Genomic DNA, 21,273 nt, shown 5'->3' on the forward strand with positions numbered 1-21,273 from the left:
GCTCTCTCGCTGACTGCTGAAAGCAATCCAAGTCAGAGAAACCACAATCGAAAAGGAAGCTGGACAACTCCCCTCAGTGAAATTGCAGAACCCTGGAATCGCTAAACCAACTAATCAACTGCTGAAGTCATCACTGCTGGAATCGTGAGTCTCAAATGGCCATAAAGTTTCTCCATCTGCTCTTCATAGATAAGACAAAGACTGATTCATATTGTTTTGTTACACCTATTTTTGGACTTGTTTTTTACTTTTAATCTGTGTGAACACGTATCCATGTGTTCTTTATTTTTTCTTGCTATTTGTAGCAAATAAACTCACTATTTCTTTAACTCTAGAAAGCTTCTTTTTATCTCCAAAGGAAGGGATCCCTTTGAAGTAATTTTTGTTGCAACAACAAAATAAAGAAGGGGAGCCAATTCAGCCCAATCACCCCAGGACATTACAATTTGGGAGTTTCCCATCCAGAATTTAACAAATTGTGATTTGTGCCAGAATGGCACCCATAGAGAGAATAAGAGATAACAAATCTGGGGACATTTCCCAGGGATTATCTGTCAGACCTATCCAATACTGTTCTCTGACAGCCCATCAGTAACAGAAGAGGAGACCTACCAGCAACAGATAAATACAAAGTGGAAGTATATTGAGAGAAAGGAATTGCTCACAGTTGAATGTGGAGTTGAATTTTGCTCAGTTGGTGAGTTAGTGTAGGTCGGAACCTCGTTACCTGAAAAACAACAAAAATATATTCATGTTTAAAAGAGCTTTATCCAGGAATCTCAAGGACTTGACATCTTCTCATTCACATAGCGCTGAAGGATCTCTGAACCTGAAAAAGCAGGAAGCTTATCAAGCTGTTATCTAAATGGGATATGGGAATGGGACCAGAAAATGGGAATGAGATAGAGAATTAGCCATGACCTGATTAAAAGATAGACAGGCTGAAAGGGCCTGTCTTTGATGTTGGACAATGTTTGGATTTGATGGAATGTTTCAATTGATGCAGTTATTCTTACCCAATCCACAGAGCCAGAGTGAATTCACCCTTTAACTAAGACTAATTAGAAAATGTGCGCTTCTTTTTCACTGCAGATGGAAAGATGAAAGCACACCACCACAAGTGACATTATCACTGTGTTAGCTCATTGGCAAGTCCAGTGAGACAGCTTTCCATGGCTGTGCTTCACAAGAACAAGCACTGTCAATTACCAACTGCATGAAATCATTTGAACCTTCATCCCTCTGCCTTTTGAAATATAAAATCTCTGCTATATCCTCTATCTTTCCTGTTGACCTTGTATACATTGGTATATTTTAGACATCGATGAAGATCTATGCTGTTAATTAGAAAATTGTTAGAATCATACCTTTTGGATATATTTTCTTTTGAAATATGGAAAACCAGTAAATTATTTAGACACTTTGATTTTTTTTTTAAAACAGGGGTCATTTGGACTGAAAGGAAGCCTGCCTTTTCCAAGAAATCACTTGACTAGTATAGCTCTTGAGAGTGAGGACTATTTGCTTGTTTAGTCTACAATTATTTTCATGGATGGAGAAAAAACTGGGTTTAAAGGCATAGGCTATTGATTTACTGGCAATCACATAACAGAGATGAGCTTTCAATTTTGAACTTCAAAAAAAATTCACTTGGAACTGAACTGGAAATCGGAAATGCTGATCTGCTTGCGTGTTCTTTGTCTTTCTTGCAGCTATACAATTGTCAGTATCCAGCCAGGGATCTTCATCTCAGTGGAACTAATCTGTCTTTGGAAACCCAAGAAACTGAGACAAGAAGGATTGATCTGGCTGTATTTTACTCCATGATTTGCACCATTGGTTAAAAACCTCCAGGCCTTTAATAGGAATAGTGATTTGTCTTCACGTAAGGTAACTCCAGATCAACAGCATCAAAACCCTGTAAACTTTATCCATATTTTTACATAAACTCAACTGCCATCTCTGCAGAGACCCCCTATCTGTTTATCCTTTGTTTTTTTTAATTAGAAGGGATAGATAGTTACACTTTCAGATAATAAATTGTGTTTTAAACAGTTATTGCAATTCGTTTCTAAAAAGTTTTGTTTTGTAATAAATCATTCATTTGAGTTTGGTGCAGCATGGTGGCACAGAGGTTAGCACTGCTGCTTCACAGTGCCTGATTCTGGATTTGATTCTGGATTTGGGTGACTGTCTAGGTGGAGTTTTCACATTCTCCCCATGTCTGCATCGATTTCCTTCGGGTGCTCGGGTTTCATTCCACAGTCCAAGGATGTGTAGATTAGATGGATTGGCCATACTAAATAGCTCCTTAGTGTCCCAAACTGTAGATAAGGGAGTAAATACATGGGGTTACAGAGATAGGCCTAAGTAAGATTTAGAAGAAGATGGATCAAATGGCCTCCTTTTGCACTGAAGGGATTCTATGGTTTTATTCTATGATTCTAGTTTATTGAAAGAAGCCTGGTGAAAGTCTCTTTTATTCTGAGCCTAACCATTGTAAAGGAAATAATTGATCATTTTGCTGAGTGAATTAACATTTAAACTGACCTGAGGAGTATTGGAACCAGAGACACTGCAAATCCTCTCATCCGGTCATAACAATATGTGACCTTTAAAATCTATAAAATAGTTCAAGAATCAAAGCAAACTTCACTAAAAATTTAATATTAAATATCTATATTTGTTTTCTTTCTCAATGGTAGAGCTTCTATAAATACAGTCAAAAAATTTTTTTGATGTCATTTGTTATGCTTACCATGTTCAGTAGTGATTGGGGGAATCGTGACTGTGGAAGGAGCTGTGATAGATAAAAAAAGGATATTACTGGCAATCGATTCAGCAACAACTTACATCTACGGTGGCCTGCAGTTTTACCAATACTCTTCATCTATGTCTAAAATATACCAATGTAAACAAGGTCAACAGGAAAGATAGAGGATACAGCAGAGACAGGCTAATTGCCTTAATAATTAATGGTGATATCACTTCAATTCAAGAGAGGATCTAACAAGTAGGAAGTAAGCAGCAGAGAATTTATGGGCTGAATTATGAAATATAAAATTATTTAGGACTGTAGTAGGTGTAATAAATAAGGACCTGGTTGTAGCTGTGAAGTGGTACCTTGCACAAATGCTAAGATTAAACAAGCATGTTGCAACAAAATAATGGTTTTAGTGGATGATTTTACTTTCCATATGGATTGGAATATGCAAACTATTACGTGACATGTCAAAAATAGAGTTAATTTCTTGAGTGTCAATGTTGGAATGCTGTTACATGTTCCAGTTTGTAAGTGAGAGCAGCTGTTACTATTTGTGGAAAGAGTAGGGCATGATTTAAATACATAAAAATCAGTTTCCACCTGTGTGGGAGAAGGAAAAGGGAGTCCTGTGCCCTCCAAGCTTTCTGACTAATCTTATGTTAGGTAAAAGACTGACTCCAGATTCATCCTTTACTCAGTCAATGAGCAGTGAATTGTATCATCCACAACAATTTCCTGCAACTAAACTCAACAGGTCATATTAGATTAGGAAAGAGCTAAATATACTTAAAGAACCAAATATAGTTAACATCTTCACTTTGCATTAATATTTATCAAATAGCAATCATAAAATAATCAAGTTTGAAGAAGTTTGGTAGTACATATCTTGATTACTCCTAAAAGAAAAGAGATATGCTGTTGAAGCTTTTTGTTATGCACTCATCAGGACAAATTCACAGGAATGCCAATAGTAAAGGGAACAACCATTTATGCTGATTAGAACAGAGTGTGCTGACTGGTTGGCAAGTGGACTCTAATTGGTAAAGACATTGCCATGGAGACTGCAGAATCTTTCCTGTTGACCTTGTATGTTAACAGCCAAACCTTTGTTCAAATTTAATCCAAGCAGGTCGACTCTGATTGATCAAGGTATTGCCATGAGAAATGAGTCAGGAAAGGTTTATACCCCCAACCTCTTGCTTAGTTGAAAAGGGTGTAATGTGTGGACATGTTCCTTCTGTTTGTAAAGGACAGGGTCTCATATGTAGCATCCGGCATGGGAAGTAAGCCACATTGTAAGCATGACGGATAATCTTAAATTGACTTTCAGTGTAATTCTTAGCACAACTAGGATTGTTCAACCAATGCAGGATCACATTTAATGTTGGTTTGTTTGGTTTGAATTTGAACAAAGGTTTGGCAGTTAACCGCTCCCTACTGCATTCTCCATGTCTACGCCTCCATCAGTCAAAGTCTATTTGCCAACCAATTTGCACTCTTTTGTTACGTACTATGCTTATTGCTCCCTTTCCTTTGCTATTCTTCAGATTCTGTCCTGGTGAGTTCAAGACAAAACTCTTCAACAGCCCGTCCCTTTTTTCAGCAATAATCAAATTTGAAAGAGGTTTCTAAAGGGAGAAAAGTGATGCAGGACAACTGAAAGTAGCTGGTTGGCTGAGTATAATTGGGTAAGTATTTACTATTTTTGTTTTTTATAGTTTGTAAGGCTGTATTCTATAGTAACAGCAGAGAATGCAATGAAGAAAGAAAGTGGCAGTTTGGAAGTATGGGAGTTAGGTGAAGAAGGGGAGGAAGATATGTTTTTCTTTTTGGAAGATGGGATTAACTGAGAAACAATACAAAATAAGTGAACCTCAGGGTTATTATAATAAAGTAATATAAGTAAGCAAAGTAGGACAAGGGAAATAAAGTTAGCATAAGGGAGGCAAGTTGATGATACTCTTATGTAAGCATAATGTTTTGTTAAAAAGGAATTAATTAAAGGGTTTGAAAGTTGTCATGGCAGGAGAACTCACACCCATGATATGCTCCTCCTGTGCTTTCTTGGAAAATCTTGGAAACTTCAGTTGTCCCTGGTGATCACATATACAGAAAGTGTGTCAAAGAACAAAGAACAAAGGACAACCCAGCACGGGAAACAGGCCCTTTGGCCCAACGAGCCCGCGCCGCCGCATCATCCTACACCTATTCTACCCTGCGTGTCTACGAATGGAACCCCTAACTTAGCCAGATTCAGGGGAGAATAGTGTCAATTTGGTAAACCAATCAGCCTAAGAGCACATCTTTGGGGTGTGGGAGGAAACCGGAGCGCCCGGAGGAAACCCACGCAACCACAGGGAGAATGCGCAAACTCCCACAGACACAGGCCCAAATCCATGTATCTGCACAGCTAGCAGTGCTAGTCACCGAGCTGTTGCGGCGCCCGTCTACCGGTCCAGGATCAAGCACACACACCGACACGAAGTACTAGGCCACTCCCGGAACCTCCAAGAGCAGCCCACGCACGACCCACCGTGTGCATGCCCCTTGTTTGACAACAAGGTGGACCTCCACCTGCGGAATAAAAAGACAAAAACGTTAACATACAAGTCTGCATTTCCGGTGTCTCCCGAGGTTCTAACCTTATTTAATAGCCCCTACTATAACCCTCCATCCTCGTTTCGCTCATGTGTTTGTCTAAGTGAACCTTAAACGAGTCCAACGTTCCTGCCTCCACCACCCTACTCGGTAGCGCGTTCCATACCCCCACGACCCTCTGCGTAAAGAACCTTCCTCTCACATCCAAACTATACCTCTGCCCCCTCACCCTTAGATCGTGACCTCTCGTAATTGTACCCAGTCTAGGGAGCAGTCTCTCTCTATTGACTCTATCTATTCCCTTCAGTATCTTATATACCTATATAAGTGTCCAACTGAGCCCACTGGCTAACCACATTTCAAAGCTGGAGCTGAGGGTGGGTTCACTGTAGAGCATCCATGATACTGAGCAAGTAATGATTAACACATTAGGTGAGGTGGTCACGCTACAGATAAAGATTGAATGGGCAGAAAGGGATGGGTGATCCCCTAGGCAGAGTAGAGGAAGACAGGTAGTTCAAGAGTTCCCTGTGGCTAACACACTTTCTTACAGATATACCTTCTTGGATATTGTTAGGGGAGATGACTGTGCAGTGGGAAGTAGTGGCAGCCAGCTTCATGACACCATGGGTGGGTCTGCTGCACAAGAGTGGGGAAGGAGCAAGAACAGCAGGGCTACAATGGTAGGGAATTCAATTGCAAGGAGAGCAGGCAAATGTTTCTGTGACTGCAAAAGAGACTCCAGGATGGCATGTTCCCTCCCTAGTGCCACAGTCAGGGATGTTACTGAAGCAGAGGACAAACAGACAGATATTGTGGTACATATCGGTACCAACAATATGGGTAGAAAAATGGATGAAGTTCCGCATGCAGAATTTATGGACCTGAGATGTAGATTTAAAAAAAACCCAGAAGGTCGTAATCTCCTGGTGCCATGTGCTGGTGAGTTTAGAAATAGAAGGTTAGTCTAGTTGAAAGTCTGGCTGGAGAGATGATGCAGGAGGGAGGACTTTTCCTGAGACATTAGCATAGTTTTTGAGACAGTGGAACCTGTAAACAAATGGATTGTACCTGAACCAAAAAAGGACCAGTGTTCTTGCAGGAAAGTTTCATTTTTTTTGGTGGGAAGGATTTAAACTAACTTGGCAGGGGCATGAGATCTTGAGAGGGGTGTTTTCGAACTAGAATATCTAGTTTTCCCCAGGAATCAATATTGGGGCCCTTGCTGTTTGGGATTTATATAAACAATTAAGACTTAAGTCTACGAGGATTGATCAGTAAGTTCAAGGCTGATACAGAAATTGGTAGGGTGGTAAATAGTGAAGAGGATAACCTTAGATTATAGAAGGATATAGACAGGCTGGTCAGATGGACTGATCAGTAACAAATGGAATTGAATCCAGAAAAGTGCGTGATAATCATCCCAGAGCGTGGAGTCTGTTAGGCAGGAAACATGTAGGGAGCTTAGGTGCGACCATAAAGATGCTGTTTACTTATTCATCAATCTGTTTTATATTCACAAATCAAGTCTGTGAAAAATGCATCCTTATATGTGCCCTGTCCACCACTGCACCCTAATAGGAGAGATCTAAATACAAACTCTGGGAAAACATTGTGCACCAGCCTGAAAAATAATGGTTCACTTCCTGTTTTCTGTCCCGTAGCCAACTTTGCATCTATTTGCAGCCATTACCCCTTTAATCTCATGGGCTTCAATTTCCCTAACAATATATTTACACATATGTTTACCTAGAATATGATCATTTGTGGTGGTGGATGCAAACCATCAGTAACTCATGTTTCTGTACGTGTTAGATTATATCGCCTCATCTAACTGTTGCAGCAAACTATGATTCACTGGGGTATTGACTGGGAATATTACTGGGGTAGTAAGATAGCGTTTAGAAACATTCGCCAACATAACTGCAGTAAACTGTCCCACAGGGGAAAGATTTTAGTTTCCTGTCTTCAGATCCTTCCCTCCCCCTTTGGCCATTCTGAGTTCTAGGCTGCAGTCTCCAGCAGTAATGCCCTTGGATATCTGTGCATGCATTAGATGGATATCGGTGGCCATCCTGCATGGTCATATTGAGTTGGCAGGAGACACAGTGGTCTGCTGTAGAGCCGTTCAATGCTCTCTGCAATGTGTGATTTGATCCAATCATTGTCAGACAGGCAAGCGGGCCTCAGAACTGAACTGGCTTCTGTGACTGAACAGTATGAATGAGGAAGATGCAAATCATGCAAGAATGGTGACAGTGTGCACAAATAGTGGAGCTGTAGTTAGCTTTGTGAAGATAAATCTCTATTATACGGACTTGTGTTTGTACATCAGCTTTCATTACCACCAGATGTCTCAGGATGCACTGCAGCCCCCAATAATGTACTTTTGAAGTACAGTTAACCTTCATTCACAAGTACTAGTGCGATGTTGGCTAATTAATCCACTTTTTAGCAATGTTGCATGAAGGTTAAATATTGGCCAGGAAACAAACTGAAAAATGGCCCCCTCCTCCGCCATCCTCCCCATAACAATTCCAATAGTGCAGCAATCCCTCAGTATTGCACTGGAGTCGGCCTAGATATTTTGTGCTCAAGTCTCAGAGAGGCACGTGAACCACATCTACCTGACTAAGCAAAAGTGCCTCCAGCTGAACCACAGCTGACCTGAGTGACCTGCTGTCCTGTGATTGTAATTTGCTGGTATCTTGTTTTCAATTCACTCCTTTGCAGGACTATAGGAAAGGAGCTGGGGTGTGAAACTGGGCTGCAGGATAGAATTTTCAAAGAGCTAACACAGGAATGACAAGCTGAATGGCCTCCTGTCAAGTTGGAAAAGTTTCAACATAAAGTAATTCCTGCGCTGTAGCATCATCATGATAGCACCTCACCAGCGGGTAGACAGGATGCTGCTCCTGGCACGTTTTTGCATACCCGTTGCACCAGAGCTGCTCACCTGGCCTGCAAGCATCAATTTCAAGACGATGGGCTGAATTCTTCCCAAAAATTCCTGAGTGTCATAACAGCGAGAACAATGGAGTGATCGTGTTGACCTCTCAGGCTCACTCCGCTCCTCAATCCTTACACACTCAGTCACTGTTTTGGACAGTTGAGGAGGGGGGGGCAGGGCCTAAACACTGCAGTGAGCCTGGCTTCAGAGAGCTTGTGTGCTGTTTTGCAAGAGCACCCCGATCTCAAAATGTGCTAGGAGACCCCCCCCTCCCTCCCACAGATATCAAGACCCCACCCCTTTAGCGGCTTCTTCCCCCAACCCCTCCCGACACAGGCTGCTGACATTGGACCCCTCCTGAGGTCACCCTGCCTGATCCTCGATATGCCCCCCCCCCTCATCAGGACCCCCGACACGCTCCCCATCAGGAACTGTGACAGCCGCGCCTCCCCCCATCAAGACCCCTGACATTCTCCCCCATCACAGTCTTCAATATGCCTCCCTCCCCCCATCAGAACTCTGATGTCCTCCTACATCGGATGCCCAACACGCCCCTATTGCAAGCGCCACCCCCATATTAACCCCCCCCTCCCCCAATTGCAGCCCACACTTAGACCCAACCCCTCATCACTGCCCTGGCACACTGGTGGCACCTAATTGTGACTGCTAGGCTGTCACATGGCTACTGCTGGATACCACCAGTGTGCCAGTTGGGCATTGCCAGTGTCCCTGAACAGCTGGGGGATTCAGTAGCCTTCAAGCTCACCCGCTAGACCTCTGTGTCAAATTGCCGCGAATGGACACCAGTGGTGATTCTCACCATTATGGTGCCGTACCCAAAGGCTGGTGAATTCTGTACACTGGGATTTGAAATGCTACATTAAATTTGCTATTAGAACTTATGCCCTTTCTAGGTGCAATCCAATCTGTGTCGTTAGGAAAGGGCCGGGAGACTCGGATTTTTAGACCTGCACACTATTCCCCAGGACCAGTGCGATCTACTAAGAGGTTGGACAATTGCCCCAGTGTCTATTCACATCCCCTCGAGACGCATGTTTTGTTTTTTAAATTTGTACCATTGCTATTCCCTTTTGGATTGCACAACAGACCTTTTCCTGTTTAATCACTTCTGCCATCAACCATAACACAGTTGATTATCCAGTCGTACCGATGTGAACAGACACTTAAATGGTTCTCTGGCCAAGCCACACAGCAGAGGGGGCTCGAAAGATCCAGGCAATTTTTTTTTATTCATTCATGGGACATGTATGTTGCTGGTTGGCCAGCATTTATTGCCCATCTCTAATTGCCCTTGTTCAGAGGGCAGTTGAGAATCAACCATGTTATTGCAGATCTGGAGTCACATGTAGGTCAGACCAGGTAAGGATGGCAGACTTACTTCCACAAGGACATTAGTGAACCAATTGGGTTTTACCAACAATCGACAGTGATTTCATGGTCATCAGTAAATTCTTAATTCCAGATTTTTTTATTGAATTCAAATTCCACCATCTGTCATGATGGGATTCAAAAGTGGGTCCCCAGAAAATTGGTTGAGTTTCTGGATTAATAGTCTGGTGATAATACCACTAGGCTTTTGCCGTTCTATTTCTCCCTTCACAGATACCGCCAGGCCTGCTGAATATTTCCAGCATTTTTTTTTCATTTTTTATTTTTAGACCATGGCTTGTGTTTACTGTGTTTCACAGCAGGCCAGGGAAGAAATCATGGACTCTGTTGCTTCTTCTGTCACATTAGGGCCAAACTATTTCAAAGATAACACTAAGATGAGTGGCAGGGCAAAGTGTGCAGAGGACACTGAAAGCCTGCAAAGAGGGATAGATAGTCTAATTGAGTGAGCGAGCGTCTGGTAGATGGAGTACAATGTTGGTAAATGTGAGGTCATCCATTTTGGTAGGAATAACAGCAAAATGAATTATTATTGAAATGGTAAAAAATTGCAGCATGCTGCTGTGCAGAGGGACCTGGGTGTCCTTGTGCAAGAATCACAAGGAGTTGGTTTGCAAGTGAAGCAGGTAATTAAGAAGGCAAATGGAATTTTGTCCCTCATTGCTAGAAGGTGGAGTTTAAAAACAGCGAGGTTATGTTGCAGCTGTATAAGGTGCTGGTGAGGCCACACCTGGAGTACTGTGTACAGTTTTGGTCTCCTTACTTGAGAAAGGATATACTGGCACTGGAGAGGATGCAGAGGAGATTCACTACATTGATTCCGGTGTTGAGAGGGTTGGCTTATGAAGAGAGACTAAGTAGACTGCGACTATTCTCATTGGAATTCAGAAGAATGAGGGGAGATCTTGTAGAAACAAATAAGCTTATGAAGGGAATAGATAAGATAGAAACAGGGACGTTGTTTCCACTGGCAGGTGAAACTAGAACTAGGGGGCATAGCCTCAAAATAAGGGGAAGCAGATTTAGGACTGAGTTGAGGAGGAACTTCTTCACACAAAGGGTTGTGAATCTGTGGAAGTCCCTGCCTAGTGAAGCAGTTGAATGTTTTTAAGGCAAGGATAGATAAATTTTTGAACAGTAAAAGAATTAAATATTATGGTGGGTAGGGGGAGTAAGTGGAGTTGAGTCCACAAAAAGATCAGGCATAATCTTATTAAATGGCAGAGCAGGCTTGAGGGACCAGATGGTCTACTCTTGCTCCTAGTTCTTGTGTTCTTATGTTAAAAAGCTTTAGAAAAACTTATTGAGATTTTGACCCTTATGATTAGGACTTTTCAGCCCTGCCCTCGGCCAGGTTTTTCCAGAACTGCCAAAAGTTGATAAACTTGGCTGGCCCATTGCATTCCCCATGGTTAACCCTGCAACAGAAAACCACGACTTATGTGTCTATTTCACTGCAAATTATAGGCCGGAAGTTTCTGGTTGTTCACGTTCAACCACCAACCCCCCACCTCCCCCCCAACCACCACCACCAGAGCAAGTCAGGGGTCAGGGTGGAGAATTTAGCACTTCGCCAAGTTTCCATTCATTGTAGAGGGACCAGAAAATCCCACCGGCAGAGACAACCACAAATTTCCTGGCTTGGTTTCTGTATGAAATTTGAGGCTGAGATTAAATTGTGATTAGGTTAGGGTTAGCCTTAAAAAATATCATTGATAACGTTGTTGTAGTTAGGTCTAGTGTTGGGATTGAAACCATTATTGACACATCGCTTTCACTGGCTTCATTGTTATCCCCTCACAGACTAGTCAGAAAGCAACCAGAAGCAATTGTTGATTTAGGGAACTATCTTCACACCCATTGTGAGCTCCTGATTGCCGTGGAAAGTGTAAAGATGTAGAAACAAAAAAAACTCTGAAGCATTTGGTCAGAGGTCCAGGTAAATTCAGACATTCCACTTGTTAGTACACCTATTGGAGCTGGGGGTTTGCCCTGTCCACAGCCCCTGCAGTTTTGCCAAAGCCCCTTAGAATGGCTGACAATTGAAATAGAACATAGAACACTATAGCACAAACAAGCCCTTCAGCCCACAAGTTGCGCTGACAAATTTACTGGAGTTCTATGAGGATGTGTCTAGGGCGGTCGATAGAGGAGAGCCGGTGGATGTGGTCTTTCTGGATTTTCAGAAGGCGTTTGACAAGGTGCCTCATAAGAGGTTATTGCAGAAGGTCAGGGGACTTGGAGTTGGGGGTAGGGTGTTAGCGTGGATAGAGGATTGGTTGTCAAATAGGAGGCAGAGAGTGGGGGTCAACGGGTGCTATTCGGATTGGCGGATGGTGACTAGTGGAGTGCCCCAGGGGTCGGTGCTGGGGCCTCAGCTTTTTACCATTTATATAATTGATCTGGAGGAGGGAACCGAGTGTAGGGTGTCGAAATTTGCGGATGACACCAAGATTGGGGGAACAGCAAATTGTGCAGAGGGTGTGGAGAGTCTGCAGAAGGATCTAGATAGGCTGGGCGAATGGGCCAGGAAATGGCAAATGGAATTTAATGTTGGCAAGTGTGAGGTGGTCCACTTTGGTAGGAAGAATGGTAGGAAGGACTATTACTTACGGGGCGAAAAACTGCAGCAGGCGACGGTGCAGAGGGACCTCGGGGTCCTTGTGCATGAGTCGCAAAAACCCAGCTTGCAGGTGCAGCAGGTGGTCAGGAAGGCGAATGGGATGCTGGCCTTCATAGCGAAGGGGATTGAATATAAAAGTAGGGAGGTCTTGCTGCAGCTGTATAGGGCATTGGTGAGGCCGCAGCTGGAGTACTGTGTGCAGTTTTGGGCGCCGCACCTGCGCAAAGATATTTTGGCCTTGGAGGGAGTGCAGAGGAGGTTTACTAGGCTGATACCGGAGTTGAGGGGGTTGAACTATGAGGAGAGGCTGAATAAACTAGGCTTGTACTCGTTGGAGTTTAAAAGAATGAGGGGAGATCTCATTGAGACGTATAAGATGATGAATGGGATGGATAGGATAGAGGTGGAGAGACTCTTCCCACTGAAAAAAGACAGTAGGACTAGGGGGCACAGCCTCAAGATAAAGGGGGGGCGTTTTAGAACGGAGTTGAGGAGGAACTTCTTCACTCAAAGGGTGGTGAATCTCTGGAATTCTCTACCCATTGAAGTGGTGGAGGCTGCCTCGCTAAATATTTTCAAGAAGCGGGTTGATGGGTTTTTGATAAGAGAGGGGATTAAGGGTTATGGGGAGAGGGCCGGAAAGTGGAACTGAGCCACGACAGATCAGCCATGATCTTACTGAATGGCGGGGCAGGCTCGAAGGGCCAGATGGCCTACTCCTGCTCCTATTTCTTATGTTCTTATGTTCTTATATCCCTACCTACCAGGCCTATCTATAACCCTCAATCCCGTTAAAATGCCTGACTTGGAATGTATGATAAGTCAGGGAAACAAATGTCCCATTTTACTGCGGACTGCACAACTCTCTCATTTATTTCTTCATTTTTAAGTTTAGCAGCGTTCAATTTGTATTTTATTTTGCATGCTTTGCAAATATTGTTTCATTTAAAAATTAAGCATAGCTACACTATCCCAAAGATACCTCAGTTAGCCCGCCTCACTAACAGAAAGGGAGGGTAGTGTGTATTCCGGGATACAAGCGTGAACATCAGGAGCCCGTTACTCACTTTAGTTGCATGCTATTAATTCAGACTGACAAAAAACTTGAAGAAAGAATTAAGATAAAGTTCATGTTGTAGATGTTAGTTGCAGAACTCCAAAGTAAAATGGGGCAACATGGTGGCGCAGTGGTTAGCGCTGCTGCCTCACAACGCCAGAGACCCAAGTTCAGCCTTTGGTCAGTGTATGTGTTGAGTTTGCACATTCTCCCTGTGTCAGCATGGGTTTCCTCCTGGTGCTCCGGTTTCATCCCACAGTCCAAAGATGTGTAGGTTAGGTGGATTGGCCATGCTAAATTGACTCTAGTGTCAGGGGGATTAGCAAGGTAAATATGTGGATTTACAGGAATAGGGCCTGGGTGGGATTGTAGTTAGTACAGATTTGATGGGCCAAATGGCCTCCTTATGTACTGTAAGGATCCTATGAAAAGTCCTCTCTGCTGTTTCGACAAATGTGGCCCCAGAACTTTCTCTTTCTGATCTCTTTTCTAAGTCCCTGAGTCTAGTCCCCTCAGTGATGGTGACTGGGCCCTTCCTCTTCCCAACATGGAGAAGAAATCGGGATGATTCAGATTGTCTGCTTTGGACACTAAATAACCCCAGTGAAGCCATGCCCCACTAGAAGCATGGGTCCTGGTGATAAGCACTGTCTGCATCCCTTCTCCCAGGCCCTGTTCCCAGCAAATGGCTTTTCACTGTTCATTTTAGCCTTGGAATTTCAGGCTTTGGATTATTAAATCCACCAGTCAGGATTGATGGGATTAATGTTCCCTCAGGAATGTACCACACTATGCAATAAACAAACCACATGTGGCAAAGGGAAATTGGAGGGAATATTGGAGGTGGTCGTAAAACTTCCATAACCAGATGTCACACTGAAGCCACATCAGTTTTGAAAAGACATTACTTATTTCTCCCTGGCCTCTTACAAAGAGTGGTAAGAAGTCTCACAGCATCAGGTTAAAGTCCAACAGATTTATTTGGTAGCACAAGCTTTCAGAATCTCACTCCTCTTTCAGGTGAGATTCACCTGAAGGAGTGAGACTCCAAAAGTTTGTGCTACCAAATAAATCAGACTTTAACTTGGTGTTGTGAGACTTTTTACTGTGCTTACCCCAGTCTAATGCAGGCATCTCCACATCTCTTACAAAGAGGACAGTGACTGACTGTTATTAGAGAACTTGCAAATATGGAATTGAGACCTTACATTTTCTGTTTTTATTTTGAGACCATGGCAGGAGTTTACTGTATTTCCCAGCAGAACCAGGGAGAGAAATTGCGGGCCCTGGTGCTTCTGATGTTTCCAGGCCCCTCATCCCCACTCCTTCCTCTAATCCCTTCAACCTTCCATCTCACATCCTTTGGGGGCACCCAGATTGTGGAAAAATAGCCACAGTCAGGTTGAACTGTTTCAAAAAGCGTTTCAAATAAGAACTTATTGGCATTTTGACCTCTATCAGCAGGACTTTCTCACCCCGCCTGCCATCAGATTGGTCCAGTCTGCTTGAAAGTGAATGAACTTTTGGTTGACCCACTGCATTCCCCTGAGTAATCCTGCAACAGTGAGGTCGGAAAATCCCAACCTATGTATCTGTTTATAAAGCCCACTTCGAGTTTTGATTTCAGTATGACATTTGGGGCTGGGATTAGATTGTGGTTAGGTTAGGTTAGCCTTAAAAAATATTATTGATAACATTGTTATGGTTAGGTTTAGTGTTAGGCGTGAAACCATTATTGACACATCGCTGTCACTGGACACTTCCCTTTATTCCCTCACACTAACCAGTCAAAAGGCAATTGTTCATTCAGAAACTATCTTGGCACCCAATCTCAAATTCCTCATTGCTTCCACAATTTTACACTTTCCACAAAAGGAAAAGACATCGAGGACATAAGGCTCGGGCACTTTGTCAGAAGTTCAGATGGATTCAGACATTCCACTGAGACATTCAATTATCCAGATTCCCGAAAACACTTCTGACAATAAAGTGTTTGCCATGAGCCACCAGTCACTCTGTTTCCTCTTGTCGAATTCTCTATGTTTTTCCACTGTGGTTAGGGTTTTGGGTTAGTGCTTTCTCATTGCTGTGCCACGCTTCTTACAACAGTTACATCTAAGTGAAAAGGATGTTTAACCACAAAACTGGGCAATATGTGACTTCCTGCTGCAGAGAGTGAAGGTTGTTGAAGGGGGTACTGGGACTGAGAATCAAATCCCAACTTGGAAAACAGGAGCAGGCAGAAAGAGGTAGAGCAAACGTGAGGCTGTAATTGGAGGAACAGAAAGTGGGGGGGTTGTCAACACTGTTAATTGTCACGGTTTTGGCAGCCACTGGTGGAATTTTGCATTCAGCCACCTAAAGGAGCCCTGTCTGAAATGCTTGACTTGGAATGTGTGATAACTCAGGGAAACAAATATCCCACATTATTGCAGATTGCACAACTCTCTCTCTCATTGACTTCTTCATTTTGAAGTTCAGCAGGTAGATGCATTCAATTCGTATTTTGTTTTGAATGCTTTGCAAATATTATTTCATTTAAAATTTAAACATAGCTACACTATCCCAAAGGTACCTCAATCAGCCCAACTCACTCACAGAGAGAGAGGTAGTGTGTATTCTGGGACAGAAATAGGAACGTCAGGAACCCACTACTCCCCTCAGTTGCTTGGCGTTATAATTAATTCAGGCTGATAAAAAACTAACCTGGAGAAAGAATTAAGACAATGTTCAGGTTGAAGGGGTTAGTTGCAGAACGCCAAAGTAAACCCCGTCCCTGCTGTTCAGAGAACTGTGGCCCTGAAACCTTCCTTTCCTGATCTCTTCTCAGTGTCTTTAAATACTCTCCCAGTCCGGTCCCCTCGATGATGGTGCCCTGTAGCTCAGGGCCTTTCCCCTCCCAACATCGGGATGGTCTGTTTTCCTTTTTGTTTACTTTGGACTGTGAGCATCTCCATTGACAGGCCAGTGAACCCAGTCCCCATTAGAGGCACAAGCCTCAGTTGATAGCACCTCTCTGCACCCCCTCACCCAGGCCCTCTTTCCCAGCACATGACTTGTGACCATTCATTTCAGCCCCTAAATATCTGCCCATGGTTCAGGTTTTGGATGCACCAGTCAGGATTGAGGTGATCAATGAGAACATAAGAACATAAGAAATAGGAGCAGGAGTAGGCCATCCAGCCCTTCGAGCCTGCCCTGCCATTCAATAAGATCATGGCTGATCTGTCGTGTCTCAGTTCCACATTCCCGCCCTCTCCCCATAACCCTTAATCCCCTCGCTTATCAAAAACCCATCAACCCGCGTCTTAAAAATATTTAGCGAGGCAGCCTCCACCACCTCAACGGGCAGAGAATTCCAGAGATTCACCACCCTTTGAGTGAAGAAGTTCCTCCTCAACTCCGTTCTAAACCGCCCCCCCTTTATCAATGTTCCCTCAGGAATATATCACATAGCAAAGCAAAATCACAGGAATGTCAGAGCTGGTGCCAAACTTCCATCGCCAGATGTGTCACACTGGAGCCACATCAATCTTGGAAATATATTACTTTATAGAATCACAGAAACTGTATATACAGGAGAGGCCATTCAGCCCACCAAGTCTGCACTGACTCTGACAGAGTATCTTACCCAGGCCCTCTCGTCCTATCCTCATTTACCATGGCCAATTCATATAACCCCCACATTTGGGACACTAAGGGGCAACTTAACATAGCCAGTCTTTGGAGTGTGGGTGGAAACTGGAGCACCTGGGGAAAGCCATGCAGACACAGGGAGAATGTGCACACTCAGCACAGTCAGTCACCCAAGGCCAGGATTGAACCGAGGTCCATGGGGCTGTGAGACAGCAGTGCTAACCAATGTGCTGCCATGCCGCCCTCCTTATCTCTCCCTGACCCCTTACAAAGAGGAAAGTGACAGATTGTTATTACAGAACTTACAATTATGGAACAGTGGCCTTACATTATAGTAAGTGTTGGAGGGAGAATTATTGCTAATCTCTGGCTGAGGCATTAAATAAGTTTTTTGTGTCGGTCTTCACGGAGGAGGACACAAAAAGCTTACCGAATATTAAAGATAGAAGGATGGTAGGAGATGAGGTCCTTTATGCAATTACTGTCACTAGAGAGGTAGTGCTTGATAGACTAACGGGACTGAACATAAGAACATAAGAAATAGGAGCAGGAGTAGGCCATCCAGAAGGTAGACAAGTCCCCGGGACTGGATGGAATGCATCCCGGGGATCTGAAAGAAATGGCAGAGGTGATAGCGGATGCCTTAGTAATTATTTATCAAAATTCGCTGGACTGTGGGGAAGTGCCGGAAGATTGGAAAACGGCTAATGTTACACCGCTGTATAAAAAAGGTAGCAGACAAAAGGCAGGGAATTATAGGCTGGTTAGCTTAACGTGCATAGTTGGAAAAATGCTAGAATCCGTCATCAAAGAAGAAATAGCAAGACGCCTAGAAAAGAATGGTTTGATCAAGCAGACAGCACGGATTCGTGAAGGCGAAGCCGTGTTTAACGAATTTATTGGATTTCTATGAGGATGTGACTAGTGCGGTAAGCAAAGGGGAACTGGTGGATGTAGTGTTTTTAGATTTCCAAAAGGCGTTTAATAAGGTGCCTCACAAAAGGTTGCTGCAATAGGTTAGGGTGCACGGAGTTGGGGGTAAGATGTTAGTGTGGATAGAGGATTGGTTATCTAACAGGAAGCAGAGAGTTGGAATCAATGGGTGCTATTCTGGTTGGCAGTTGGTGACTAGTGGAGTGCCGCAGGGATCGGTTCTTGGGGCCTCAACTGTTTACCATTTACATAGACGATCGGGAGGAGGGGGCTGAGTGTAGAGTAACAAAATTTGCTGATGACATGAAGATGAGCGAAAAAGCGAATTGCGTGGAAGGCGCGGAAAGTCTGCAGAGAGATCTGGATAGGCTGAGTGAGTGGGTGAGGACCTGGCAGATGGAGTATAATGTTAGCAAATGTGGGGTTATCCACTTTGGTAGAAATAATAGTAGGAGGGATTATTATTTAAAGGGCAAAAAGCTGCAGCATGCTACAGTGCAGAGGGACCTGGGGGTCCTTGTGCACAAATCACAAAAACCCAGTCTGCAGGTGCAGCAGTTGATCAAGAAGGCGAATGGAATGTTGGCCTTTATAGCGAGGGGGATAGAATATAAAAGTAGGGAGGTCTTGCTGCAACTGTGCAGGGCACTGGTGAGGCCGCAACTAGAGTACTGTGTGCAGTTTTGGTCATTGCATTTGCGAAAGGATATATTGGCCTTGGAGGAAGTACAGAGAAGGTTCACCAGGCTGATACCGGAGATGAGGGGGTTAGATAGGGTAGAGGTAGAGAGATTCTTCCCACTTAGAAAGGATAGCAGAACTAGAGGGCACAGCCTCAAAATAAAGGGGGGGGGGGGGCGGTGGGGCAGTTTAGATCAGAGTTGAGGAGGAACTTCTTCACTCAAAGGATGGTGAGTCTCTGGAATTCTCTGCCCATTGAAGTGGTGGAGGCTACCTTGCTGAATATATTTAAGTCACGGGTAGATAGATTTCTGATAGACAAGGGAATTAAGGGTTATGGGGAGAAAGCGGGAAAGTGGAACTGATCCACTGCAGATCAGCCATGATCTTGTTGAATGGCGGGGCAGGCTCGAAGGGCTAGAGGGCCTACTCCTGCTCCTATTTCTTATGTTCTTATGTATGTCCTCTGGATTGCAGTATGAGGAATCCGTGTAACAAGTTGGAGTTGTACAGCTGCCTATCTCTGGGATCGGCAAGGTACCAAAAGGCTTGGGGAACAAACGTGCTTCAGGTGGCTGACCCCACATATGGTTTAGAAACAGAAAATACTGGAAACAACAGCAGGTGAGACAAACAGAAATAATGAGTGGAGTTCTCCCAAAAACATTCTAAGTGTCGTAATGGCAAGATCAATGGACCGGTCTCTCAGGCCTGCTCCACACCACAATCCTCTCACATTCAATCACTTTTCTGCGGATTCGGGAGAGACCAAAACATGCTGTTCAGACTGTTTCAGTGCGCTCAGCTGCTGCATCATAAGGGTGCCCTGATCTCACACTGCAATGGGAGATCTCCTCACCCTCCCACAGACATCAGAACTGCTCCTCATCAGCATGCTCTCCCACTCCCTCCATGACACATAATGTGGATATCAGGACATTAGGGACCTCCTGATGGTTCGCCCTGCCTGACGCTGAACATGTCCCCCTATCATGATCCCTGACATGTCTCCCCATCTTGACTCCCAACATGATCCACTTCTGTATAACCCCCATAGCCCTCTGCATAGCCCCTCCCCTTCCCCACCCTGCTCTCCCCATTATAGCCCTCATTCAGACTGCACCCCCTTGGAATTGTCCCTGGCACACTGCCCAACTGGCACCACTGGGTGTCCACTGGCTAATGCCAGTGTATCAGGTGGGCACCGCCAGATAGGCACTGCCGACAACCACCTGAGACTGCAATGACTTCCGAGCCCCTTGGCGTTGCCAGGTCTCTGCTAGTGAAGTTCAGTAGTGATGCTCGTCATTATTGTGCTGTGCCTGAAGGCCAGAGACCACCGTGCGCAGGAGTTGAATGGGCTATGCATATTTAGATGTGCCTTTTTAGGTGTGATTCGGTTTGCACTATTTGGATGGGACTGGAGACTCGCCGACTGCGCACTCTTCTCCATGATTGGCATGATCTATTAATGGCAAGGTCAGAAAATCTCGATGCATCATGTGCACAGAAAAATATAACATTAAACTGACTTACCCTCCGAAACCAGCAGATTGGAGTGGTTTATCTGATCATTAAAAAGGCCGGCTATCTCGATGCGGCAGCAATACCAGCCACTGTCTTCTTCACTGAGGTGGTCCACAGTGAGAGATACATTCCCTTCCTCTATTTTACCATCAAGATGGAATTTTGTGGAGATTGTGTAAGTTACAGTTTTCCCATTTGTTACAATCAGTGTATCTGCACAGCTGTATGCAGTGCACCATCCTCTGCCCCAGCACATTTCAGTTTCACCATTGTGTGTGACAGAGTATGTGCAGGGCAGTGTGACTGACTGCCCCAGGAATCCTCGCACTTCAGATCCTCTGACAGAGGGGAATGGACCTGAAACAATCCAGATAAAGACAGTAATAATTCAGTCTTCATTGCAGTGAGAGAGAAAGTGTACAGAGAATGAACAGACAGCGCAGTACACAACTATCAGCTGGATTGTGTCAGTAACACACCAACCACATTTTATGCATTGCATTAAGTGATTCTATTTTAACATAGTACAGTGTAAGAAAATTTATGTTTTAAGCTCAAAAACTTACATAAAAGAACAATTAGAGCAGTCAGATGAGTCACAAACATCATGCTGGACGCTGCGGGCTCGAACTATCTAAGTTGCAGTTGGTCAGTTGAAATACTTGGTCCTAATATTAGTTCAGTATGTGATTAAGAGTTTCCTTCACTCATCAGTAATATGAAACCACAGTGAAATTAAGGAAGACTGCTCCATATGTAGTTGAGCATGTACCCTTTTAAGAGAACCAGGTTTGGTGACCCAGGACACAAGCTCCACCCTGGGTGGAGCTTGCTCGATCATCCTTGTGCTGCTGACATGACGTTGAATAAATAGTTCCTCTTAGTTTATACTTAGTTCATAGATATCATAGAACCCTACAGTGCAGCAAGAGGCCCTTCAGCCCATCGAGTCTGCACCGAACACAATCCCACCCAGGCCCTGTCCCCATATCCCTACATATTATACCCACTAATCCCTCTAACCTACGCATCCCTATGTTTCCGCTGGATTTGTAGAAGGAAGGAGGAAGATCAGACATCACCCAGATTCCAAT

At 44.1% G+C, this 21,273-nt stretch overlaps 1 protein-coding gene across 3 annotated transcripts in view; it reads right to left on the reverse strand.

Annotated features, from left to right (window-relative positions):
- The window catches only part of LOC145351525 (hepatitis A virus cellular receptor 1 homolog), a 32,252-nt gene extending 11,423 nt beyond the window's left edge, over nt 1-20,829 (reverse strand). Inside the window, exons 1-5 of one of the 3 annotated variants that reach the window (XM_080201118.1) lie at nt 20,746-20,829; nt 20,189-20,536; nt 4,801-4,857; nt 2,759-2,800; nt 666-727 (exon numbers count right to left, since the gene is read on the reverse strand). In XM_080201118.1, the coding sequence (XP_080057244.1) occupies nt 666-727; nt 2,759-2,800; nt 4,801-4,857; nt 20,189-20,536; nt 20,746-20,788 (552 nt within the window). In that variant the 5' untranslated portion in view covers nt 20,789-20,829. The remainder of the gene's footprint in view (nt 1-665; nt 728-2,758; nt 2,801-4,800; nt 4,858-20,188; nt 20,537-20,745) is intronic. The other 2 variants (XM_080201119.1, XM_080201120.1) reach the window with 2 other exon arrangements.
- Between the last annotated feature and the right edge of the window lie 444 nt (nt 20,830-21,273).

This window comes from Carcharhinus amblyrhynchos, chromosome 13 (genome assembly GCF_965287045.1).
Source record: "Carcharhinus amblyrhynchos chromosome 13, sCarAmb.v2.hapA, whole genome shotgun sequence".
NCBI classification, from domain to species: Eukaryota; Metazoa; Chordata; class Chondrichthyes; order Carcharhiniformes; family Carcharhinidae; genus Carcharhinus; species Carcharhinus amblyrhynchos.